Source organism: Planococcus citri, chromosome 4 (assembly GCF_950023065.1).
Source record: "Planococcus citri chromosome 4, ihPlaCitr1.1, whole genome shotgun sequence".
Lineage (NCBI taxonomy): Eukaryota > Metazoa > Arthropoda > Insecta > Hemiptera > Pseudococcidae > Planococcus > Planococcus citri.
Window position 1 is genome coordinate 58416781 of NC_088680.1, and position 24569 is coordinate 58441349.

The 24569-nt window shown below is 34.0% G+C and overlaps 6 protein-coding genes across 9 annotated transcripts in view; 3 read left to right on the plus strand and 3 right to left on the minus strand.

Annotated features, from left to right (window-relative positions):
- Positions 1-820: 820 nt before the first annotated feature.
- On the minus strand, positions 821-5230 carry LOC135842894 (damage-control phosphatase ARMT1-like). 3 transcript variants are annotated; one of them, XM_065360576.1, is made up of 8 exons: positions 4897-5230; positions 4270-4349; positions 2722-2824; positions 2373-2620; positions 2119-2281; positions 1736-1901; positions 1397-1630; positions 821-1290 (listed from the first exon to the last, which is right to left on the minus strand). In XM_065360576.1, the coding sequence occupies exons 2-8, from the start codon at positions 4332-4334 to the stop codon at positions 941-943; spliced, it is 1329 nt and encodes a 442-aa protein (XP_065216648.1). In that variant the 5' UTR covers positions 4335-4349; positions 4897-5230; the 3' UTR covers positions 821-940. The 3 variants fall into 3 exon arrangements, with proteins under 3 accessions (XP_065216648.1, XP_065216647.1, XP_065216646.1); XM_065360575.1 differs by having other exon boundaries at positions 4694-5230; XM_065360574.1 differs by having other exon boundaries at positions 4690-5230.
- Positions 5231-6565: 1335 nt separating this feature from the next.
- Zyx (Zyxin) lies at positions 6566-9210 on the plus strand. The gene is made up of 10 exons (XM_065360573.1): positions 6566-6826; positions 6920-7043; positions 7141-7264; positions 7336-7491; positions 7566-7759; positions 7829-8036; positions 8108-8277; positions 8349-8527; positions 8601-8721; positions 8797-9210. Exons 2-10 carry the CDS (start codon positions 6921-6923, stop codon positions 8926-8928), a joined length of 1407 nt encoding a protein of 468 aa, XP_065216645.1. The 5' UTR covers positions 6566-6826; position 6920; the 3' UTR covers positions 8929-9210.
- A 168-nt stretch (positions 9211-9378) lies between these two features.
- LOC135842892 (uncharacterized) lies at positions 9379-12968 on the minus strand. 2 transcript variants are annotated; one of them, XM_065360572.1, is made up of 13 exons: positions 12838-12968; positions 12625-12750; positions 12382-12543; positions 11695-12306; positions 11415-11614; positions 11175-11344; positions 11001-11080; positions 10691-10924; positions 10280-10612; positions 10099-10205; positions 9863-10028; positions 9642-9788; positions 9379-9568 (listed from the first exon to the last, which is right to left on the minus strand). In XM_065360572.1, the coding sequence occupies exons 2-13, from the start codon at positions 12643-12645 to the stop codon at positions 9521-9523; spliced, it is 2280 nt and encodes a 759-aa protein (XP_065216644.1). In that variant the 5' UTR covers positions 12646-12750; positions 12838-12968; the 3' UTR covers positions 9379-9520. The 2 variants fall into 2 exon arrangements, with proteins under 2 accessions (XP_065216644.1, XP_065216643.1); XM_065360571.1 differs by having other exon boundaries at positions 12382-12546.
- Positions 12969-15797: 2829 nt separating this feature from the next.
- Vps50 (vacuolar protein sorting 50) lies at positions 15798-21294 on the plus strand. Its single transcript, XM_065364720.1, has 17 exons — positions 15798-16105; positions 16374-16589; positions 16654-16790; positions 16871-17048; positions 17120-17308; positions 17376-17697; positions 17780-17951; positions 18024-18213; positions 18286-18477; positions 18597-18691; positions 18761-18944; positions 19018-19128; positions 19203-19394; positions 19463-19621; positions 19709-19830; positions 19904-20093; positions 20170-21294. The coding sequence occupies exons 1-17, from the start codon at positions 16061-16063 to the stop codon at positions 20275-20277; spliced, it is 2802 nt and encodes a 933-aa protein (XP_065220792.1). The 5' UTR covers positions 15798-16060; the 3' UTR covers positions 20278-21294.
- Positions 21295-21815: 521 nt separating this feature from the next.
- Positions 21816-23475, minus strand: Rack1 (Receptor of activated protein kinase C 1). The gene is made up of 6 exons (XM_065364722.1): positions 23252-23475; positions 22956-23167; positions 22619-22729; positions 22342-22548; positions 22131-22271; positions 21816-22058 (listed from the first exon to the last, which is right to left on the minus strand). The coding sequence occupies exons 1-6, from the start codon at positions 23358-23360 to the stop codon at positions 21879-21881; spliced, it is 960 nt and encodes a 319-aa protein (XP_065220794.1). The 5' UTR covers positions 23361-23475; the 3' UTR covers positions 21816-21878.
- Positions 23476-23704: 229 nt separating this feature from the next.
- Positions 23705-24569, plus strand: part of LOC135845872 (beta-1,4-N-acetylgalactosaminyltransferase bre-4-like) — a 2741-nt gene continuing 1876 nt past the window's right edge. Inside the window, exons 1-4 of the mRNA XM_065364721.1 lie at positions 23705-23932; positions 24041-24281; positions 24356-24449; positions 24529-24569. The exon at positions 24529-24569 is cut by the window's right edge and continues 205 nt beyond it. Of these exons, the coding sequence (XP_065220793.1) occupies positions 24087-24281; positions 24356-24449; positions 24529-24569 (330 nt within the window). The 5' untranslated portion in view covers positions 23705-23932; positions 24041-24086. The remainder of the gene's footprint in view (positions 23933-24040; positions 24282-24355; positions 24450-24528) is intronic.

Here is a 24569-nt window from a genome sequence, read left to right on the forward strand (position 1 = left end):
ACAAACAAAATTTTGGAAAAATTGATACCAAAACCGAAAATGAACAAAAAAATTGTTGAAAAAATCAAATTCAAAAAATAAAATAAAAACTTATGAAAAATTGAAAAAATGTCAGAAAAATCAAAATTAAAAATTCTGAAAATTTAAAATCGAAAACAAAACCCAGAAAATTAAAAAAAAATGAACAAATAAAAAAAAACTTGAGAACAAAATCTTATGAAAAATCAAAATTGAAACAGGAAACTACCAAAAAAGCCTGAGAGTAAGTAAACTTACTTCGTTAATCGCAGGAAAATATTACATAGTTCCCTCTTGGCAAGGAAATTCTTGAAATTCACACGAATCTCTGTATGTAGTCTAAAACCAACCCCTAAGTCCGAATTTCAGCATTTTGAGCCACTCTGGAGCCTCCATGAAATTTATCCACGCCTTCTAGAGCAATTTCAAAATTCTGGAGAAATTGAAAATCACGCTGGAGGCTGCAGAATGGCTCAAAACGAACAAAATTTCAATAAGAATTGTAATAAAAAAACATGAAAAAATAGCACAAAAATCGTAGAAGACGAAAAAACAAAAAAAAATTGAAAATTTGAAACGAAGAATAAAAAAACCCATGTGCAGAATTGAAACGAAAATCTTATAAAAGGTCGAAATTGAAAATTGAAACCAAAACACTCGAAAAACTGAAAATAAACGAAGAAAATTAAAATCAAGATTACCCCCCCCCCTCCCTTCCTTCCGAAAAACCCAACAAAATTTCAGAAAACTAAAAATAAACAAAAAAAAAACGAAAGTAAACGAACAAGATAACATCAGTACACCGCTTTCTTAAAATATTTTATTTAAAAAGCTGCATTCATAATAGTATAAAAATTGATACCTAAGTACTAGATATATCTTTCGTAAAAAGTGATAAAAATTCATTTTAAAAAACATCAGATTATTTCTTTTTTAGAAGCTGAATAAGCGCATACTCTCCGGTTATTAACCAACTCGGATCTTTATCCGTAAGTTCTTCGAAAACACCTTCTTTCAAGCCAGCTATAGTATCAGCTTTTACAGTTCGTAGTGATAGTACATTAGTGGGTTCAAAGCCTCGTAAAGCAGTTTTAAAACTAGTCGTAGGTTCCCAGTAAATATCACCGACTAATTTCCGGTAGTTCAAGTCGCCTTTGAAAATGGTTAATTTGTGTTTGGCTAGTTGAGCATATTGTTCCGGATCTACGGTTGACATTTTGCTGTAATCGTAGGGTGTAATCCAGAATGGTTCTGCACGGAATTCCCATTTATCTGTAAAAGTAGATGTTTAAGTATAATTTACAGAATAATTAATGCAACTCTAATCGTAGATATAAGTTTGAAATTATTCGATGAACAGTTAGAGAGTTATGGGTACCATTTTCCAAATGTTTCGACCATTCTTGAACAAGCGTAACTATGTGTTCGGATTTCAATTGATTTAGTAATATATCGAAGATGGAGGTGAAATCTATGGCAGTGGCGTCAGATACGAACCAAGGAATCAATTTACCATGGAAAATGACTTTTTTGGCGAAATTAGCTTTCACGAGGTAATCAGCGAAACACAAATCGTTGAATAACTCGTATCCGGCGTTATCCAAAACGATATCTGGAAAAAGATACGAATCATTGTAGCCCTAATAAGTGTAGGTAGCTGTAATGCAGCTCGCATTACATAATACGAGTAAAAAGAAACACATAAAAAGCTATGTACCGATGATTTGTTCTTCGTTAGTATTCAAAAGATTGTAAACTTCTTCTAAATCGTTGACTAGAATATTTCTATCCATTAAGTTCATTTCTGCAAATGTTTCTTCATTGGCTGCAACTGGTTTTCCGCAGGATAACGACAAGTCAGCTTTATTACCCCAAAGCGAACACTAGAAATTAATCGAACGAGTAAATCGAATATTTTCAAATCATAAAACAGAGAATGAATCAAGAAGCGAACATTACGATATCGATAAGTATAAAATCTAGCGTATAGATATTTGTAGGTAGGTAATTCTATAAATATACCTCCTTGAACACGAAAGAAATCGGAATAATTATGATTAAATTAAGTAAGCACGAGTAGATATAAATTTATGTATTTACCTTCAATAAGAAAATGAACATATCTTTTCTTTCCTTAGAAGTGAATAAACACTTGGCTTGATTATCAACGATGCATTTACTCAGCTGCAAGACAGGTCCTTTGGAAGCTAATAGAGTATCGTTTTTCACCCTCAAAAATGGATCGTATTCGTTTAAATACGAGCTGCACAAAAACAAAGGAAAAGCCAATGCTTATCTTAAGATATAAGTAATAATAATAATAATGATAATATAAAAAATGATAAAAAGTATACCTAGTGTAGAAAATGTCGTGCAGTTTGAAGTAATTGTAGCATTCGGCGAAAAGCCAGTCGGTTTGGAACCAGGTTGGAGGTTTTCCTTCATTTTCCTGCTGCCTTTGTTTTATTTCTTTGTTATAAATAGCGGCGTGTTTGGAAAACGAACCGTTTGCGTTTATTTCGACTAAAGGTTGATCATTTTCCATACCACTCTTGAGCGATGTGATTTTCTCAATGACTGCATCGAGTTCTTTAACGGCTTTCTAAAAATCACAGTAGCATTTTATTTTGTTTTAAGAAGAGAAATGCATAATATAGGCTTGAATGGAGTGACATATGATTTACTTCGACTGGGTATACTTACTTCTCCGTATTTCGATTCAAATTCTTCTTTGTTTTTCAAGTCTTCGATGATACCTTGTAAAATATCAGGCAATCTTTTCTTGAATGTGGGGTAAGCGAAACTTCTGCATAAGAAAAACAAAATATATAGGTTAGTATCTAATACAATTGCAGCAAAATACTGCAAAAAATTAGCATCATCTACATCAAGGTATTCAAAAAAAATGTACTTATACGTAAAAAATAATTTTCCTTTCATTTTGATAAGAGAATGATGGTTAATGCTAATTCTGATTTTAATTTTTTCCATTTAAAAAAAAAAATTTTCCTCCCATTTTGATAAATTTGATACTTAATGGATAAGAAAATGACGAAGACCAGCCTGATGTTAATTTCTCAAATCAGAAAAAAAGGAAGTAAAGCTAAGATTTCGAAGGTCTTCATCAATTTCCCGTCAACTATTCACTAAAAAATGCATTTTATTTTTATCCTGTTGAAAGGTGACAGATGACAGAAGTTCATGACACGAGTACGAGGCTAAATGACAATATATTTTAGGATATCCAATGATTATACACGTTAAGGTGAGCAAATGCAGATCACATTTTTTGACACATGATTGATTTGATCTTTGATCGTAATAAATTGTATCAATTCTAAAAATAACGATGGAAAAAATTATTATCGATTTTGAATGTCTGAAAATATACGCGATTATAGGGTATTATGTATTATTTGATTAAGGTACCAAGAACTCACATGTCCGTGAAATGTGCACGAACATGAGCGATAATACATATATATAACCTTTTTTTGCGGAATTCAAAATTAATTTCCCATAATATTACAATTACATAATATCGAGCGTTTTAAAATAACCGTTGATGCTTCAAATGTGAGTCATTGATTGTGTAAGTTCAGAAAATAATACCTACGTTGATTGAATAAAATTTTTAAATCATGCAGACAGTTCAAATCATTGTTATAAAAAAAATTGACGAGTTTCAGTAAAAATATCAGCGCACTTTATGGCAAAATATGGTCTTTTAAAATGATGATAGAAAATTGAATTAACTGCAACTTTTTGAAATATAGAAATTGAAAAGTCATCAAACACTTATTTTTTTTGATAGTTTTTTCTTTTTATTTCGGATATTCAATTTTTTTATTCAAAGTTTGACCAAATTTTTAAAAAATTAAAAAATTTTATTTTAGTTGTATTTTTGGCAAAGAATAAATTGAGTAGGTACCTAACTTTTTTCAAGACGATTTTTAAAATTTTTTTCTTATGACAACTTTTTTAGTACTTCACAAGATGAGATGCATTTTTAAAAAAACATCCCGCAGGCCGCAATCCCTAAATGTTACATTTGACATTTTTGCGATCGAGTATCTTTCAAGTAAATTCTTCATTAGGTACCTTTGCTAATTTTGTGTAATTGACCCTTATCACAACCATATTAATAATACTTCATCCATTCCATAAGAAACTCCCTTTTTACATACATAATCAGCAAGTTATTAATATTACCTAATAAAAATAATACGAAGGTGTTACCAACGAACTTACTTCACATATTTTGCTGATAAGGGTTTATTTATTTCCGGGCGTGAATTTACGACGTGTTGAAACATATTTGCAGATGTCACCTGGAGAAAAATAGCTTCGTGTTATGATGTTATATTTTCGAAATAAAAAAGAAATATTGATGAAAGACATGAAAATTTTTCGAGTAAGTACTCCTAGCTAATGAAATTTTGATGGATAGGACACAAAAAATTATTTTAAATCAAGATTCGAGTTCATGGAGTTGCATGCTGCGAAATGAAAATGAGAAAAAGAAGTATTTTTAAAATTTCATTTCCTAACCAACTATCATCATTTACAGGTCATATAAATAGTGTTTTTAAAATTAAAAAAAAAATATTATGCAAAAAATACAATTGACTTTTGTAAAAGAATAGGAAGTCTACATTTATAAGTACTTACTTACAGTAAATATTCGCAACTAAACTTTTCAATTACAATTTGCACGTTAAAAAACAAAAATGAGTAAGTACACTTCTGAACAGATACCTATTTCATTTACTTAACAAATTTTTGTTCGTTAAAAAACATATAAAATAGACCGACAGTTTCAAAAATACACTTTGAAAATAAATATTTCTCGTCGACTGAGCAAAACAACGTAAGTACCTTCAATGCAAAACGATCGTAACGATTACTTGTAGATTCTCCCGATCGCGAACAAATTCTAATGGCACGCGAAGTACCTACTTATAAGCTCACGAGCACTATAGCGAAGGGTAAGATCAGTTCAGATTTGATTTCGAATTCTCGAAGAACCGGCGACCGATTTCTTTATAAATATACAATAGAATTTTCTAGATTTCCACCAAAAACATTCAAAAAAATAGACAGTCTCGAATGAACGAGAATAATCAATTAGTTAAGATATTCGGATCTCTTATCGCAAATAAAATTCAACCACGGAAACACAGCGAAGATGTGAAAATTATTATACTGTGTATTATTTATAAGTTTTCTTATTGCCTTGCGTATGGGCAATTGGGCATATATGTATGATTATAGTGGGGTCATTAAAATGAAACCTATCATGTGCGTATAGTTTTTAATTACGGTGTCTGGTCCGGCAAGTCTGTATATTGTTTGTTGTCGAGATACCGGAGTGCAAAATAAACGATAATCTGATCAAAGGTTGAACAATGAACAATTTTTTTTTCAAACGAGTGTCTCACAACGTGAGTTTCTGTTGATTTGAATCCCATTTGCGGATGTATCCTATACTTATCATGATGAATTTGCTAGGTGCTAGGTTTTGAAGAAATTTTCAGTGCCTACCTAAGTACCTACATGTACCATTGTACCTATATACGTGGGCTATAATTGTTTTAATTAAATAATTAGTTCTTTATATGTGCGATTGTCCTACAAATGGGTACATAGGTATTTAGATTTTTAAGTATAGTATACTATCACGAAATGCAGATAAGACTGTTCGAATCACGTTTTGAAAAACTAGATCTGAATTGAATAGCTAATTCTGTCTGAGAAAAATCTAGTCGTAACCCAGATAGAAATGAAATCGGTACTTAAAACCATACTCAAGTAAAATTTTGTTTCTAAATGAAAATACTTTTAAATATTTATAACACGAAGTCCTGATTTCAGACAGACGTTTCAGAGTGATTTGGAATTCCTATAGAAATCCTGATGAGGCACGGTTGTTTACAAAATGGAAATTTGAGATGAAATAATTATTCATACATATGGTACTGATTCGATTCGGAAAAATTAAAAGTTGATGAAGTATTCTTGACTTTTCGGGAGCTTTTTTTCAAATTTTTCAAAAATTCATCACAAGTGCTTTCAGGAACTTGAATGGAGTTGAGCTTCTGAAGTTCTGATACAACTTTTTGAATATTCAATAAATTCTATTATTGTGTTCACCAAAGTTCACCTTATTGTTATTTGAAAATTAAATTTCAAAATGCTGTGATTTGATTGGTTGAAAGGCCTAAACATAGTCATCAAATCATTCAAATGAATATAGAAAATGAGAAATTAAAATTTTTGTTCAGAAAAGCTATTTTGGAAAATAAAAAATTTTCAAATTTGGCCCCTTCTCTTAAAAAATCATATTGTCCCATCCGCGAATTACTTCATCTCAAATGAACCAGTTTTCGTTTACGCATGTGTAGTCAAAGTCATATTATGATCATTTTCTTTGATTCTAATTTTACCCCTTAAATTTTTGAAAAAAAAGGAATTTGCATCGATGTAAAATAGTTTGCCTATACGTTTTGCCGTAAATAATCATTATAGTTTACCCCGATCCAGCATTACTTAGATGTCTGTGCGTATAATCACATCACCACTTTTTCGAAGAACAGAAAATTGAATCGAATAGTTGTTGTTGGAATATGATTGGAATATACAAATAACTAATGACACCGAGAAAGCACTTAGTAATCGTTCATGTCATTGATTGATTGTACTAAGTAATAGTCATCGCATTCTGGGTGTGGAAGTAATCAATGTATGTAAGTAGAGATATACGTGCAAAAAAATTTTATCGTTTTTGAAAACACTTGAGCTGCAAAAGGTGAGTTATCAGAGTTTGAATTTCTTGCCATTTTAACATTATGCTACTTATTATTATTTATCTAATTATTGTGCTTTGCTTCTGTTCATGAAGAATGGCTTCCAATCTTGAAGAACAATTAGCTTCGTTGAAGCTGAGAAATGACTCTGGTTTATATTCCAATAAGAACAATATGAATTCGGTATTACCCAAACAGAAACAATTTCAGCAGCCTGTTGTAAGTTGATTTTGGATCATAGTTCAATTGTCTAATCTATTGATTCTAATTGAAAAATATGTGTAATTACTCTTCGCTGTGTTTTTTGTGATTCTAGATCCCTAAAAGTTGTGCTGTAAATGGCCAATGCGAACCGTGTTATACGAGTCCATTACAGAATGCTAAACGAGCGCCTAACATTCCAATATATTCTAATTTAGTTACTCCTCAACCTGAAATGGGTATGTGAAATATTATATCACCGATGAGTTCAGTTTTTGCTCTCGTTCTAATCTGATTCGTTGTTACGAAGGTATCAAGTCCCATTTAAAAAGCTCAAAACCTGACGAGATAACGTACAGCAATATACAACTCATGAATAAGAAACCATCGCCGCATATCTACAGTAATATCAACACGTATAGCAATTTACCTCCTTATCCGCATCTAGAACATCCCGATTTATTGGGTAAGATGTTTTTTCAAAATCGAAGAATTAAAGTTCCAAAATTAAATACTCATTATTAGGTATACTGTTTACAGATGATCTACCTCCACCTCCTCCAGAACCGTTGGATTACGGGCATTGTAATTCTACAGCATTTCCTCCTCCTCCGGATGATTTACCTCCTCCACCATCTCCAGTCAGTTCTAGTTACTCGGAACTGCGACGAGCTACTCAATTTCAGTCGCCAAATTACCAACAAGATTACAGCAATTATGGACCGTCTTCTAGAGTAAGGGCTTATAATAAATAATCTAATTCGTGAAATTCAATTTTTTTCATCGTAAATTTCGTTACGTAGAGTTCTTCAACTTATGAATCCATCTACGAACCAATTAATCCTCGTCCTCCTAGCGAGTTGTCATCGCGGTCGAATTATTCGTTATATGGCAGCGCGAGTAATACTCAGAGACGATCTGCTAGTCGAAATCACGAAGCTGAAGTAGATGCTCTGACTGATCTTTTAGTTCATTCCATGGATTCTTCTCTTCCCGATTCTGATACTTTTGGTGGATATTTTTCTTCGTAGTCGAACGAATCGTACTATTTCGAATTCTTTTCATTTTCGATTTATTTTTAGGCGAATGCTGTAAATGTGGTCAACGAGTTGTTGGTGAAGGATCTGGATGTACAGCGATGAACGAAGTATATCATATTTCCTGTTTTACCTGTTGCCATTGTGACAGTCCTTTACAAGGAAAACCGTTCTATAGTTTGGATGGTAAACCGTACTGTGAACAAGGATACTTGGTAAATACCAAAGAAGAATTAGAAACGTGTTTTTCTGAATATTTTCAACATATCTGTGTGTTTCGTCTTAGGAAACGTTGGAAAAATGCTCGGTTTGTCAAAAACCCATTTTGGAAAGGATTTTAAGGGCTACTGGTCGTCCTTATCATCCTCATTGTTTCACTTGCGTGGTCTGTGGTAAAAGTCTGGATGGTATTACTTTCACCGTTGACGCAGCCAACCAAATTCATTGTATCGAGGACTTCCATAAGTATGCTTTTTCTAAACAATATCCCCTGTAATTATTTTATGATATTGATTTTTTGTTGTTTTTTTTTTTTTAGGAAATTTGCTCCTCGTTGTTGCGTGTGTAAACAACCTATTATGCCTGAGCCAGGTGAAGAAGAAACCGTACGAGTCGTTGCCCTTGATCGAAGCTTCCATATTAATTGTTACAAATGCGAAGTAAGTTAGCCTAAAATGGGAAATTTTCTCGAGAAAAATTTTACATCGATTAACACCTCGAATATGTATTTACAGGATTGTGGTTTAGTTCTATCTTCGGAAGCGGAAGGTCGAGGATGTTATCCACTGGACGATCACGTTTTATGTAAGAGTTGTAACGCTAAACGTGTTCAGGCGCTTACTTCGGTGATTACTACAGAATTGTGAAATTTTTAGCCAAATCAAAAATACGATTAACATTCCATGATTTTTTATTTCGCTTTTTACTTTTTTAATTTTATATTCCAATGTAACGAACAAATTTTAATATTTATTTATGTCTTAAACGAGCTATATTTTGCTCCGGATGCAATGGAAAGTATAGTATTGATATAGTGAGAAATTGTAGGTATAAGCTTTTGCTTGAACGTCCATTATTGTTATAAGTGATGTGAACATTATATTATTATTTGTTTTAATACGAATTAAATTATTGCTTTTAACGCTTTATTCGTATTGTCCTGTTGATTCATCATCGATCTGTCATTTTTCGGTCATCGTGTAAAATTTATGAATAATCACGTTATTTATGCGAAATATGAAACAACAAATCTAAAATATTTGTAAACAAATTCCCAAATACGTAGATATCGCACGAAATAAGATTATTATACCGTAACATATGCTCAGGTAAATGTATTTTGTCAAAAATTGTACATGTATGTTCGTAATTGGCGAAAAATTCACGCATTACGTAATCAGTCTTGAAAAATAATTTTGAATCACAAACATAAAGAACACATGAAATTCAGTCTGAAAATTACGCTGAGATCAGATTCATTTCTAGAAACATTTTCCGCACGTTTTCCTATCAAACATAGATTCAAATTAATAATTATTTTTTTATCAACAGTTTTGTAGGCAATTAATGTTTACCGTACCTTAATATTTTCTGTATTTATAGCTTCGTAAGCTTTCTCGACCCAATGGATTATATCCTCCGAACTCAACAATGGACTGTTGCCACCAAGTTGCCAAGAACAGTTATTAGCGTTGAACCACTTTTTGCAATTTTCGTCGATACTTTCCTAAATGAATAACTTCATTAGATATTATAAGAATCATTTTAACTTAAATTAGAGAAAGTTCATGTTCTCCTTACTTGAAATAGTGGAGTAATAATTTGAAGAAGAGGATTAAGTTTTGACGAACATCCTGCTGGAATAACTTCCACAAAAGAGTTTTCTTTGGTAAAATATTCTTTGACTGGTTCTTTAACGTGAGGAGCGAAAGAATCGAGTAATAAAATATTTGGAGATTTAACCGATCTGCACAAGAGGTATAACATCAGTTTTTAACGCACAGCTTGAATTAGGGAGAACTGGAATAATTACGTACTTGAACCAGATATTTTTCAACCAATCGAGTAACACGTCGTCATCCACTATTCCATTCAAATGATACAAAATTTCACATCTATGCAATTTTTGGTCGATATTCTTATCCTTCGAAGTAAAGAATAACGATTAAAATAATGAATAGAATATTCTCACAGCAATCAAGAAAGGTGTTTAGTTACTTTTAAGATAAGAAGAGGTGGTAAAATGAACCCATCAGCTAAACACGCCAATATGACGGTGCCTTGGATATTATTCAAGCCGCAACTTCGTAACAAAGTCTTTTTATTATTACTCTCGATAATTCCGAGAGGTTTCAGTCTTAGAAAAATCTCATCCATGACACCGAAGGACTGAAGATCGATGCAATGTTTCGATTTTATCGTTGATAAATTTCGTCTAAAATTTTCAACGTTTTCTTCGCAAGTGATCGGTAACTGTGCAGATATAGGAGGAACACGTCGAAGTAAATCCATATACCTTCGACAAAATCGTAATAGCCAACCGGAAGATGCCTGAAAAATAAATCTGGGATAAAATTTGAATTCTATAATATGATTCCCCTATAAGGAGAGGAGGGAGAAGGCTATTACTTTGAATTCGCCTTCCATATTATTTCGATAAATTTCCAGCGCCTTCTGCTGCACATCTTGATGACTAACTGACGAATTTAGATCGTAAGATTCTAAAATCCATTTTACGATTTCTTCGTCACAGTGACTTTTCACGGAAATTTTATTCTTGGCGCACCATTTATAGTACCAAGTGGAAGAGCAGATTATATCTGCACCTTCGGTACAATATACCGTCTTGGCTTTTTCACGAATCTGTGCAAATATACAATTTTTTTTTAGGTACGTTACTTAGAGACTCGCTACCTATTTTAATTGGATTTAAACTCACAATTTTACCATCGGGTTTGATCTCATGAGAATTGTACCATTGAAGCAGTTTTCCGTTGGCTCGTTGTTTGTTAATATTTCCTGAAAAATATTCAATTTCGGAAAAAAAAATCATTAGGAAATGAAAACTCGTATGGCTCAATACTACAGGTGAAATTAAAGAGAAAATATTCACTCTCTGATCGAATATTTTTCATCCAATTGAACAGCTGTTTTCTGGCTAAATTAAATACAGATGCTGCTTTAATCTGGGACGTTTTGTTTGAATAATTCACTATTAATTTTTGAAACTGATCGGAGTATTGAATCTTTGGTGTTTTGTTGCCTTCGTTTTGGTTAATGTATCTGAAAAAGTGGCGTAAAATTCAGAAACAAAGAAAAACTGCGATCAGCCGAGTAAGTAAGACATACCTACCTATGGCAATATTTTATAAACCAGTGAGAGTTCGCTGAAACATCACCCTCGATAAGTAAACCAGAAATTTTATTTTTCACTTGTGACTTGGAAACGACGACGTCATTTTTTTCGTTTTCCGATAACCAGTCCAAGAATTCTTTTTCTTTTTTCGCTGCTTCTTGATTTGGCTGATTTTTCGTTTTGTTTTCATTGATAATCTATTGCGAGAATAAAACAAATGGATAACATTTCTGCAACATAAAACATCCGGGATCATATTGAAAAATCGAGCAAATACCTCCGTCAAATTTTTATGAAAATCCTCATTTTTCATCCACACAGCAATGGTATCTCGATGAACGTTGAATTTATTAGCAGCTTCTTTAATACAGTGATCGTTAATGTACTGAATGACTTTATCTTTGAAATCATCATCGTATTTGCAACTCTTCTTATTGAATTTAATCGTTCGAGTCTCTCCGGATTTTTCATTTTCGGAAAAATATTTTCCGAAATCGTCGATAAGTTCCTTCATGAAATTCTTCATACAAACGGTATCCGAATCCGTGACTGATTTCAACGAATCGTAAACATCCACCGAATCCAATGATTTATCAAAACTATCACCGAAATTGAAAAATTCCGAAGGCGAATTTATCATCTCAATGTTGCCGATCAACGTATCATCCGTTGAGAAATTTTCCAGCGAATTATTCGAGAAAATAACGTCGTTATTTAGATCGATATTGGGAAATTTTTGATATTCTGCGTCGACGATGTTGGTGTTCAGTTCTTGTTCGCATTGTTTTCCAGTATCGACTATCTGTAGAGCAGCTGTTTGAGCGTCGGAATCGCGAATTTTTCTTAAATCGTATCGTTTTTCCCATCTGCGATACCAACCAACACTAGCCTGGAAAAATATTCTTCTTGAGTAATAGGTAATGATCTCTTCGAGAGAGAATTAAAATTGCTCGAATTACGAAACCTTGAAATCTTGATGCCCAGCTTTTTGGTAAATTTCTAGAGCATGATTTTGAATTAGTTTTCTGGACGGTAATTTGCCTTTGGTTTTTCGTTCTTGTAACACCCATTCCCATACTTCTTTTTCGAGTGTTTGAAATTCGCGGCGAACTCCATTGCTGTGAATCTTCTGAGGAAAATGTCAGGAACACGTTAATCATTTTTGAAAATAATGATACTGCTTGTAAAAAGGGATAGTAAAACTTACATGACTGGATGTATCACTCATAGTTTTGAAAGAATTATGGTTCAGCTGCTGAGGTTTTTGCGATGTCTGCACCCTGCACAGAACGGAACCTTCTTTTCTGTTCTTATCATCTTTTCGATCAACTTCCTGCAAATTGAGTAAAATGAATGAAGACACGAGTCAATGACCTTTCGTTCCTCGAACAGTGTACATAATTCAAAATACATTTTTTACCTGAGAATTGACGACCCAAAACACCGAATCGAAAACAAAACTCAAAACGTTTGATATTTTGATAAAATTTTACTCACGAAAAAATTTCAAATCAGAGACTAGTCGTTATTTTGTCAGCTAACAGATGGATGAGGTGCAATTGAAAAATACGTGTTTGGACCATTTTGGACGTGTCAACCAGTTGTTCTGATTTTTTTACTCGTAATGAACTAATTATTTTTTAGCAGAGGGGTGATGAAGCGAAATGATGTATCGTTGGGTGAGGGGGGGCGGTAGAACCGAAATATTTAATATTTCGTACATTTTTCATCAATTTTTCTCAGTTTTTTACCACACAGATTTTTGATTTTTTTTTTAAGGCAAATGGATGGGCCAATGGTGGTTCGACTTCTCGGACGAATTTTGTCAAGGGGAATTGGAAAAAAAGTGAAAATTTAAATTTTCAAAAACGATGCTTTTACTTTACTTATTCAAAGAATTTAAATATTTTTACTGATTTGGTTATGTTTCTGGAATTTTCGAGTTTTTCCAATTTTTTTGTAAAAAATGGAGCTATTTGAGGTAGGTCAGACGTCAGACATTTTATTTATTTATTTACCTATAAGTTTCAGCACGATGGTGATTTTTACATTTTATGACCTGGAACCTGTTCTAATTGATCAAATAAAGTCAAACTTGGGGAATGGGGTTCTCTTGGCAGCTAAAATTGACCCCTGCAGTTTGGAGGATCAAAGTTGAAAATTATTCAGAAAAGTCATTTTTTTGGAGAAGCATAATTTAGCCCCAAGGGCCCAAGGCCCAAATTGATGAAAAGGGCCCAAATTCATACCATTTGTGAGTACCGCCATTGTAAGCAACATATCCAAATTTCAGATTCCTAGGTCACCCTCGCCTTATTTAAAGTGGAAAAAACCTGATTTTGACCCTATTTTTGACCCCACCCCACTCTTGAAATTGACCTAAGGAGCCCCAATGTCCAGCATACAATGGGATGGTGCTACTTTAAGCTACTTGAGTGTATTTTGCAGGTTTCAAATTTTTAACCCTATTCGACCCCTCTCAAAAAAGTGGATTTTTTTGGCCATTTTTGATTTTACATGTTTTTCAACCTTTAGGAAAGCCTACAGCCTCCCCAAATTGACCTAGAGGGTCCAAATTTTCACAGTATATTGGGAGAATGTACCCGAAGTGCCTTTTGCAGGTTTCAACCTTCTAACCCTATTTGACCCCTCTCCAAGGTCAGAAAGTGGATTTTTCAGTCATTTTCAAGTTTTTTCCCAACTTTTAGAACAACCCTGTACCTGTAGCTCATTCAAATTGATTGACCTAGTAGAGGGTCCAAATTTTCACAGTATACTGGGAGGATGTCAGGGCTTGAAAACCGGATAGATATCACTCTCGGTTTTGGTTTCGGTTTTCTGTTTTTTGAAAAAGTAAAGGTTTTGGTTTCGGTTTTGGTTTAGGTTTTTTAAAATCATATCTCTCTCGTTCCGGTTTTGCTTAAAGGGTTTGATTTCAAAGGAATCGGTTTCGGTTTCGGTTTTGGTTTCGGTTTTTTCCTTTTTTCTCCATTTTTTAGAGGGAAGAAGGCCAAGAAAGTGATCACTTTATCAAATACTTTGTGTATGTGACTAGAAAGTGGCACTTTGGCAGTGCCAAATTTGTCAACTTTTCTAGTTTTCAGGCCTTTTCACCTTTAGCATCAGTTTTTACTTTATTTTTACCAAAAATGCAGTATTAATTAGGCTAATTACCTGAAAAATTGCAAAACCAAAACCAATTCAGTTTTCAATCAGTTACGCTCTTGGTTTCGGTTTTGAATTTGAGAAAATAACGCTCCCGGTTTCGGTTTTGGTTTTAGTTGTGGGAAAATAACGCTCCTGGTTTCGGTTTTGGTTTCGGTTTTGAGCAATTTTAATCGGTTTTTGGGGGTTTCGGTTTCGGTTTTGGTTTCGGTTTGCAAGCCCTGGAGGATGTACCCGAAGTACCTGTTGCAGGTTTCAACCTTCCAACCCTATTTGACCCCTCTTCAAGGTCAAAAAGTGGATTTTTCAGCTATTTTCATTTTTTTCAACTTATAGAACACCAGCTGTAGCTCATTCAAATTGACCTAGAGGGTCCAAATTTTCACAGTACACTGGGAGGATGTATCCGAAGTTTTTTTGCAGGTTTCATTTTCAACCTTCCAACCCTATTTGACCCCTCTCCAAGATCAAAAAGTGGATTTTTCAGATAAGTATTTTCAAGTTTTTCTTCAACTTTTAGAACACCCTGTAACTCATTCAAATTGACCTAGAGGGTCCAAATTTTCGTCCACCGGCGATTCGTCCCCGGAGAAAGTTCCCCCGCGAACATACTAAAAGAAAAGAACACTTCACTTGTGAAGAAAACCCCAAATAGGAGAAAAGCATTACAGCGGATGAGCGGAGCTGTAATGAAAATACTAATGTTTAAAAACACTGATCATTCATGTCATGTCACCATTTAATTTGAATGTTTTCAACTGATAAACATTGCCATCGTGTTTGAAAAGCCTTCAAAGTTTCTGGTACAGAAATTTACGACTGTTTTTCCATTCTTGAAATTTTTTTTGAGAAATTGTGTGCAGAGGGGGCCAGAAAAAAGCTGGCATCGGGTTCTCTTACAAACTCACCGCATCACTCGGATGAGTCGGAACCTGACTAAAAATGTACCTACTGAAAATAAGCCAAAAATTGAATTAATGGACCCCATGGGTTTTCCTGGGATGGAGAGTAAATTGCAATACGCGAGAGGTCTAAAATATTAAAAATAGAAAAAAATCATAAATTTACAACAACCGCAGAACGGTGAACAATAAAACAAAAAACGCACAGTCGCACATTCTTCAATTGCACTCCATCCACCTCCAATTTGACAAAATAAGGTCTGGTGAATCTACTCCGAGTCCGATTTTTAGTTGCTACCTTGATGTTATTGATGATCAAATCAAAAACTTTGATCAATTTTTCAAAATAATTTAGCGATCATTCAATCAAAATAAGTATTTTATAATTATTGATCATTTTTGGCGCATTTTTTGTTATTTTTCTGTTTCAATTTATAAAAATACCCGAAGCCAAGGTTGAATGATGATGAGTCATTTTCGTTGTTTCAAAAACTGTAATCCGCGATAGGAACGTATAATACTTCACAAGTTACAATATTCAATCAGTAGTGAACATTTTCACATAATTGTAACACCATGGACGAGCTAAAAGGAAAATTTTTTGATTTAATTCGTAATCATGTAAGTAAACTTCATTCACAAGTACTAAAAAGTCATCTGAAAATGAAAATATAGGGCGTAGGTAACGGTGTCTTTGCTATTCTAAAAAAAAACTACACAATGAAAACTTCAGATCACTTTTTTATTCGATGTCATTCATTTTTCGTAATTTACTTTCTTTCTGGTTTGTTACCAAGGATTCAAAAGCCCAAACACACGTACTCGAGAACTTCGAATTGAAACACAATACCCTCATACACTATCACTCATTTGTACCGATTATTTACAGGGAAACAATAACAAGGTGCCGATAATCGATTATGGGAACAGTTTGGAATTGAGCTACGCTTCTCCTGTAAAGAGTGCATCAGTTAAAGAACCGAGTTCTTCCAAAGATCGCGACTCCAACATGGACGAACATATGTGTTCCGATATGGACATCCTGGATACCATTGATAACGCTTACTTCGACGAAGCTTTCCAACCGGGAAGATACGAATTAGAGGTATTCTACTAAATTTGTTATCTTAATTCCATTATGTGTTGATTTGACTATTTCATTTGTCTAGAAATTGGACGGTAGTCTGGAAATGGAATTGATCGAGAATAATCTGCATAAATTACAATCTCAGCTCGTAGTTGTTTCTAAAAGATTGCTGCATATGATACTGGAAAATCAATCAGTGTGTCAAAAAGAATTCAACAAGTTCGTTCGTCCTTGAGCAGTTTTTTTTTTCATTACGTTGATACGAGTTTTTCATCTGTACCTTATTTTTTTTTTTACAGAATGCAAGATCTACAGGAAAAATTATCCGATACTTTGACTATATGCCAAAACGCTCGTGCTCATTTACATAAAGGTCAAAAATCATTCACCACAGCCAGTCTCGGTATCTTGAGTAATTATCGGAAACGAAAAATCATACAAGATCTGTTACGTTCTTTGAATACCATCAAGACCTTGGTAATTATTTAAAAAAAATCAAAACAGCTGATTTTGAATCAAATTTTTGCACGAAAAAATATTATTTTCAGTTGCAAACAGAAGCGAGATTAATCAAATTACTAAACGAAGGGAATTTCTCGGATGCTATATCTCTACTTCTGGAATGCCAGCAAGTTGCTGCCACTTATAAACATTTTCACTGTGTTGCTGCATTATCTGGAAAACTGCAGGATACTCTTGTAGTGGCTGAGGAACAATTGGACGTGGCGTTGGCCAAGGTAATGTTCTAATATCCTAATTGAACTAGTCATCTGGAATATTAACCGGGTGTTTAAATTGTTTTAGATATGTTACGAATTCAACGCTGATGTATATGGTAGATTACAAGCAGCGTATTCGCAGCTGGGTAAAAGGCGTATTGCAATGGATCAGCTACATATGCACTACACTTCTGCTATTCACTCGGTGGCATTCAACGTTATACATAGTTACATTCCCGTCGATAGCGCTTCTAGCACGAAGAAACCATACGTCCAGTTATGTCAGCAAGTCGAGGACGATAAACTAATCGCTTGTTTGTTACAATTATGCCAAACTTTATGGGCTATCTTACGTAGTTATAATCAAGTCGTCCGGTGGCATAATTTAAACCAATATAAAACCATAGGTTAGAGAAATTATTCCGCACACTTCAAGATTTTTTCTTCTCATTTCGCTAATTTATATATTTTTTTAAAATTTTCCTCTAGATAATGATTTTGAGCAAAACATCAACGAGCAGTATATTAAACAAAAACTAGAAGCAGGGCTAGGAAAACTGTGGCACGATATACAGAGTCGTGTCGCCATATTAATCACCAATTCTAACGTAGCTTGTTTCAAATTCGATGATTTTCTCCAAGTATTAGCCATTTTGCATAAGTACGTCATTTTCATTATTCTTTGCTCGCCTTACCTGATATTCAGCAGAAATAATATCTATTTTGATTATAGATTGGTTCAAATTGGCGAGGAATTCTGTGGAAGTGATTCAGCTGAAATACAGACTTCGATTAAAGGACAAAGCAGTCATTATTTTAGAAAATATCATCTTTCACGATTGGAAGAATTGAAACTGTTTTTAGAAAATGATGCATGGCATCCTTGTCCGGTTAAACCGAGTTTTAATTTGCTACATTTACAAGTATGCTTTTTTCCCCTTTACAGATGACGTGAAATATTTGCAATTGTTACACTAATTTCTTTTTTCGTACAGGAATTCAGGAATTTAAGAAATGTCGTGCAGAATGCATCTTTGAGAAAATCTCACAAAAGGAACGATTCTTTGGATTGTTCGTCTTCCAGCAGTAGCGGTTATTTTAGTAAATATGTCGAAAATGGTACTCCATTCGATATGTATGCTGAAATGGACTCTGCGCTTGTTGAAGAAGATATTTTATTAGCCGATGTAAGATTTAATTCCCTCTAAAAAAAAAGAGTTGAAAGACTTGAGCCGTTTTCAGCTCAATTTTAGAGACTCTGATATGAACTTTCATGAGGTTGATTCGTTTTTTCTCCTCATTTCAGGATATTATTTCTGATTATTGCGCCGAAGACAGCGATTATGAAGACCAGATACCAAAGAATAAAAATTACAGCGATGGCGAGTGCAATTTAATTAGGTAAATCGGATCGTCATTTTTTCCTCTCGATTCAAATTAATTTATACTAAAATTGATTTGTTTCCACAGTAAGCCAAAGAAGAGTACGATTTTATTAACAAACACTACTCTAACGGTGTTAAGACACTGTGGAAAATATCTCCAAATGAGTCGTCTATTACGATCCATCACATCAGATGTGTTATTCTGTTTGAAACAGTTATTCGAATATTATTTGTACGTAGTGAGTACGTTTTTCGCTATTGATATGAATGTAAGTATCTCCGTATTAAATTCAGCACGTATCTACATATTTGAATAGATTTTATATAATTTGAATTTCACAGATGGTAACGCATAGTAATACGTCTTATTCGACGCAAAAATTATTAGCAGTATTGAAAAGAATCGAGGATAATTTGATCCGTCGCGAAGACGAGGAAGATAATCAGAAAAAGGTGATTTATCCGAAGGTTTATTTTCTCTAAAGTGTGATATGTGACGAATTATACGCTGTTGAATTTCATCTCAGGTTTCAGCTCCCTCCATCTCACCGACAGTTGACCTTCGTGATCCAGAAACATTGTTTGGACTAACTGAAAGAGTAGTTGGAGTAGAATCGTTGATATTTTTAGCCGAGCAGTATAATTTTTTGAGAGACTATCTGCAACATCTGGTTGACGATGAAAACGATAAACATTCTTTGGAATTGTTTTATTCGCAAGTACGTTTTATTCCTTGAAGAATAGGATTTTTTTTGTGAATTGGTGATTTGAGAGGATTTCTTTTTAGGAAGTTTGTATGGCGATTGAAGTTCGAAAACCGATATACGGATGCGTAGCGAGACAAGTTATCGATTCCAAACATATATTGAGCTTGATGGCTCGCGTTAATTGGGAAGTAAAAGATGTTATTTGCCAACACAGTCAGTACGTCGATGTTTTATTCAACGTAAGTACATATTAATCTGCGTAGTTCACTGGTAGAAATGTAATTCTGATTGGTACACGTTTCATGGTGAATTTATTCTATCGATAGGATTTACAATTATTCATGACACGATTGCAATCCATTAATGCTTCTATTCACATTCCTGCCGACGTTATCACCAGTTTATGGCATTCGTTTTCCGAAGTTCTGGCCGAGATTTTTGTCGAAGGGTATGTTGAAAAAAGTATTCAAATTCATGACTTCGTTATTGTCCTTAATTTAATTTTGCTCTTTTTTTTGTAGTTTTTCAAATGCTAAAAAGTGTTCGAATGGAGGCAGAGCGCTGATGCAGTTGGATTACACTCAGCTAATGTGTAAACTAGAGGTTTTATCTTCCATTAAGCCGATGCCCAAAAGAGATTTCGTTGAAACCTATGTGAAAGCGTTCTATCTTCCAGAACCTGCATTACAGACCTTCATTCAGACTCACACCGTATGTTTTTAACCTTATTTACGTGACCTGTCCTGTGTCATTGAGATATTGAATGATTTTTTTCATGTTTCAACAGGAATATACCCCTAAACAGTTACTAGCTTTGGTGAATTGTACGCTTTATAACAACAAGAAAGCTCGACAAAAGTTGACCTCGATTATTGAAGAAATGGAACGACGGTGATGTTTCAATGAAAGCTGTTGTGATGTCACTTTCGAGTCTGATTTTATTTTTCGAGTATCGTTTTTCTATTTTTATACAAATCGATCGATATCAAGTTCATGTATTTTAGTTTTTAATCAATTAAATGTTTTTATTACCAATTTTTTCGTTGCATTTTTCTTTTCATTTGCAATTTTATTATTACAAGGATGGATTGAGGATTATGAATTTATGATTGATGTCGTTTTGAGTGTAAAAATCTGTCACATTTTTTGGAGTGTAAACACGAGTGTTCGGTTTTGCGAGTTTTGCGGCCGTTGAACTCGTTGAAAAAAAAATAAAAAATTAATTGAAAAATTATTACGTTTTGTTAAATTGAAAAGTAATTACTTGGTAATTATCCTGTAAATAACAACAACACGTTTACATTCAATCAAGCAAGAGAAATTTTTATTTCGAAATTTGGTCACACTGATTGCTCTCTAATCAAAAATATTCCTTCTGACATTTTTTATTGCGTAAATTTGCGAATTTGTCATTTGTGTTTATAATTCAAGTTCGTCTAAGGTTATTCGGCATAAATTCTATTAAATTAAAGTTGTAAAATGTTGGTTTCAAAGATTACATCGCGTTTAGGCGCAAGAAAAGGAATCAACGTGATGCAGAAACGAACATTCGAATCGAAATGGGATGACCCCCATCAGGCATATACTGGCACAGGAGGAAATTTGCCATTCAACATTTTCTGCAATAGGTATGCTCTGTTGTTCAAAGCTTTTGTTTTCTGCGGCTCCGCATTCTGGTATCCGTTCATCTCCTACCATTACCTGAGAGTGAAATCGATGCGTTGAACATCAGTCTCCACAATTAGCTAGTACTTCGTTTATTACTTTAATCATACGAAGATTGTCATATAAGAACTCGATTGCGGCGTATTTTTATACCGATGGAATGTACATGATTGTAATTGTTGAAGAATATTTGTAGCGATATTTCCATTGTATTGTGCAGTATGTTTAATTATAATGTTTAATTCAAGTTCTGTGTTGTTATTATTATTCTTCCTAGAACACGGTTATGATGGTATCTGAATGGTTAATATTTTATTACGAAGCTTTCTAGAGTTTAGATTTGATGAAATTGATTTCCGATGTTCAAACTGTACAAATTTTTATTCCAGTAGCATCGAAATAACTCAGATTGAGCAGGACTTCTTAAAATTCCCCCTTCCTCGAATTCTTATCAATTTGGACCAATCCGTAAAATACCAATATAAGGATCAATGATCATCAGTTTAACTAATATCTCATTCGAGAGTGCAAGGCTCTTGAGTTGATGTGTAGTCCAATTTACGGTCACAAAAGTGAACAATAGTAATCGAATTAGATTATGCAGCTATACTTCTCGATCGACGAAACCAGATCAGAATTTTCAAACAGACAGCTATTTATCAAACTCAGTACCTCACTAATATAATACAAAATCTATCATCCCACGTAGTACTCGTTGACTCGACATAAGTAGGTAAACCTAACACAGATCAATTGAAAATGAAACACTTCCGTTTCCTCACGAATTTATTCGTTCGTAAATATAAAACATTAACAATACAGCATAGCAAATTATCGACTAGAAACCGAAACTTGCCATACTCTGATCATATTATCAGAATATCCAGCGAATAAAGTTTGTCCGTCGGTTGACCAAGCTAACGATAGACACTGTGGTGGTTCGGCTTTAGTCGTCGATGAGCTTACAACTTCAGGTTTCAGTTCTTCGACCATCTCTTTACTTTCCAAATCCTAAACACAAAAAACACATGTAACGAATTTTCACACATAATAGAAGATTAACAAAGATGGTACTAAACTTACCCAGATTTTGACTGAAGGACCATATGCAGCACACAACCAATAACGGTTAGGACTGAAGCACAGGGCTGTAATAATATCGTTATGTTCCAAAGTGTGCAATTGTTTGTCGTCGTTCAAATCCCATAACATAGCTTTGCAGTCCTGTAAGATGAAAAAATCATGAGTATTTTCAAATCGAAAATCATCACGATATCAGATTAGGTATACGTACTTTTCCGCCAGAAGCGCACAGAGAACCATCGGGCGAAACAGTAACGGTGTTCAAGTAGCCACTGTGTCCGTAGTGATTTTTCTTGAGCTTACAGTTGGTAAGATTCCAAACTTTGACCATTTTATCCCAACCGCAAGAAACGATGATGGGGTTTTGATGATTCGGCGAGAATCTTACGCAAGATACCCAATCGGAATGAGTTTCGTCCTACACCAAGAAACACACATTTAGCAAATACCCAAAGTAGGCGGACACTCAAATTCGCTAATTTAACTACCTGAATCGTGTATTTGCATTCGGCTAAGGTATTCCATAACTTGATGGTCTTGTCTCGGCTACCAGATACAATCTGACGGTTATCGACGGAGAAAGCAACGCTCAAAACGTCCTAAAACATCAAAACCTTCATTCATCAAGTAAAGAGAAAAACATACACGTGCAAAAATAGATAAGATTTCGTTCAAATATAACTCGTATCGATACCAGTGTGAACGTACTTTACCTCAATAATCGTTCAAATACGAATACATTGAAAAAATGCAGCTGATTTCATTCTTCAGCAAGATAAAAAAAAAAAAGAAAAAAAAAGCTTCCGATAATTTGCAGATGCGCACCTTAGTATGATCTTCGAATCTTCGGGTGGTTTTTCCAGCAGCTAAATCCCATAAACGAAGAGTTTTATCCCATGATCCGGACAGAGCGTAATTACCATCGGAGGAGAGAACTACGTCGCTGACGAAATGAGAATGACCGTGTAATCTTTTCTGAGGTACGCCGTAGTTGTTAACGTCATCTCGGGTTAATTTCCATACGATCAAAGTTTTATCTGCGAAGATATCAAAGGCGATTTATACACAAGAAATTCGAAGAAATATAATTACTATAGAAAAAGTAAATGAAAACTACGTACCACGTGAACACGATAGAATCATGTCAGGATGTTTCGGATTCGTGGCGATTTGGGTGACCCAGCCATTGTGGCCTCGAAGAGTACCTTTCAGTTGAAGTGATTCCGACATTTTATAATTATTTTAATAATTATTTTCCACTATTTTAATTAATTAAACGAATTTAAAATTCGAACCAACATAACACCAAACCACACTTCAAGTTGTTGAGGAAAAAGAAGAAAAAAATTTCAAAGGAGCGTGGCTAATGGCTTTTAGCCGGGAAATCGAGCCAGCATAAAATTGAGAAACGTGACTCGTGAGCCAGCCGTGAAGGCGATACTAGCGCTCCTATAGTTCGTACTCATAACTCATGGTAAAAAACGTGATTTGTGAGATTTCGTCCCGCCCTACCCCTCTACCATACGTTGCGATCATTTTCACCCCCTGCACCCTTCCACACAAATGCTCTGCAGCAACTTTGTGTTCCTGTTCTTATCATTTCAGTCTCGAAGTCGAAATTATGCAGATTTTGCAAAGTTGCCAAAAGGAAATAATACCTACATTTTAAATTTTGATTTTCAGCATTCTGCACAAATTTAATTCAGTACTCAGTATGCACCGGCGTACCAGTTTTCGAGTATTATATTTATGTAACAAGCACAAAGTGTTTCAGTTGCAATGAAAGTGTTTTCCAGGCAAAGGTAAATAAGATTCAAAATTAAATTTCTATCTTGTATTTTTTTTCAAAATTTTTTCATCGCAATTTCCAAGTATTTTGTATTTAATCGTGCAATATTTTGTTTGATTAGAATTTTCCATACATGATGCAAATACGAAACACTCGTAGTCGTAACGATGGTGTGTTCATCAAAGCACTGGATTTACTTCCTTTTAATACCGATTTTTTTCTTTTTTCTGACCGCTCATTACGCTTTTAACACTGTAATTCAAAGACACCACTTAGAACCCTTATTTTCCATTAACGAATCTTACGTAGTAGTCCACTTCAAAGGAAGTAACGAGTATAAAGCACAATTAAAATCTAAAAGGGTAAGTATATAAAGTTTTCCATCGTGAAAATTCATCGCTAAAAATGTTGCTAAGAAAAGTGTGTTTATTTACAGGAAAACGAATTACGTAATATCTCAGATGCTTCCGACGCTTATTACAGTAAGCGAAACATATCGCAGCCTTGTCCGGAAATACCTCCTAATTTGGGTATGTTATCTTATCTGTACCGAATTAAATCACCATTAAGTAAAACGATGATTATGTAATAATTTATCTGATATTTTAGCGGGCAAAGTGCAATTAATAAAAGAAGCAACTCCTTCTTTT

Coding starts and splice junctions, on each gene's coding strand:
- LOC135842894 (XM_065360576.1), bottom strand. CDS start 4,334: ATGTTTCAACACGTCGTAAATTCACGCCCGGAAATAAATAAACCCTTA. Junction 1,902..2,118: donor TGTTCATTTTCTTATTGAAG/GTAAATACATAA, acceptor ATTAATTTCTAG/TGTTCGCTTTGGGGTAATAA. Junction 1,631..1,735: donor TAACGAAGAACAAATCATCG/GTACATAGCTTT, acceptor ATCTTTTTCCAG/ATATCGTTTTGGATAACGCC.
- Zyx (XM_065360573.1), top strand. CDS start 6,921: ATGGCTTCCAATCTTGAAGAACAATTAGCTTCGTTGAAGCTGAGAAAT. Junction 8,278..8,348: donor ACTGTGAACAAGGATACTTG/GTAAATACCAAA, acceptor GTTTCGTCTTAG/GAAACGTTGGAAAAATGCTC. Junction 8,528..8,600: donor TGTATCGAGGACTTCCATAA/GTATGCTTTTTC, acceptor TTTTTTTTTTAG/GAAATTTGCTCCTCGTTGTT.
- LOC135842892 (XM_065360571.1), bottom strand. CDS start 12,645: ATGAGTGATACATCCAGTCAT. Junction 12,307..12,381: donor CTGGGCATCAAGATTTCAAG/GTTTCGTAATTC, acceptor ATATTTTTCCAG/GCTAGTGTTGGTTGGTATCG. Junction 11,081..11,174: donor GAAAAATATTCGATCAGAGA/GTGAATATTTTC, acceptor AATATTTTTCAG/GAAATATTAACAAACAACGA.
- Vps50 (XM_065364720.1), top strand. CDS start 16,061: ATGGACGAGCTAAAAGGAAAATTTTTTGATTTAATTCGTAATCAT. Junction 17,049..17,119: donor TGAATACCATCAAGACCTTG/GTAATTATTTAA, acceptor TATTATTTTCAG/TTGCAAACAGAAGCGAGATT. Junction 19,129..19,202: donor AGGAAGATAATCAGAAAAAG/GTGATTTATCCG, acceptor ATTTCATCTCAG/GTTTCAGCTCCCTCCATCTC.
- Rack1 (XM_065364722.1), bottom strand. CDS start 23,360: ATGTCGGAATCACTTCAACTGAAAGGTACTCTTCGAGGCCACAATGGC. Junction 23,168..23,251: donor GATTCTATCGTGTTCACGTG/GTACGTAGTTTT, acceptor ATATCTTCGCAG/ATAAAACTTTGATCGTATGG. Junction 22,549..22,618: donor AATGCAAATACACGATTCAG/GTAGTTAAATTA, acceptor TTCTTGGTGTAG/GACGAAACTCATTCCGATTG.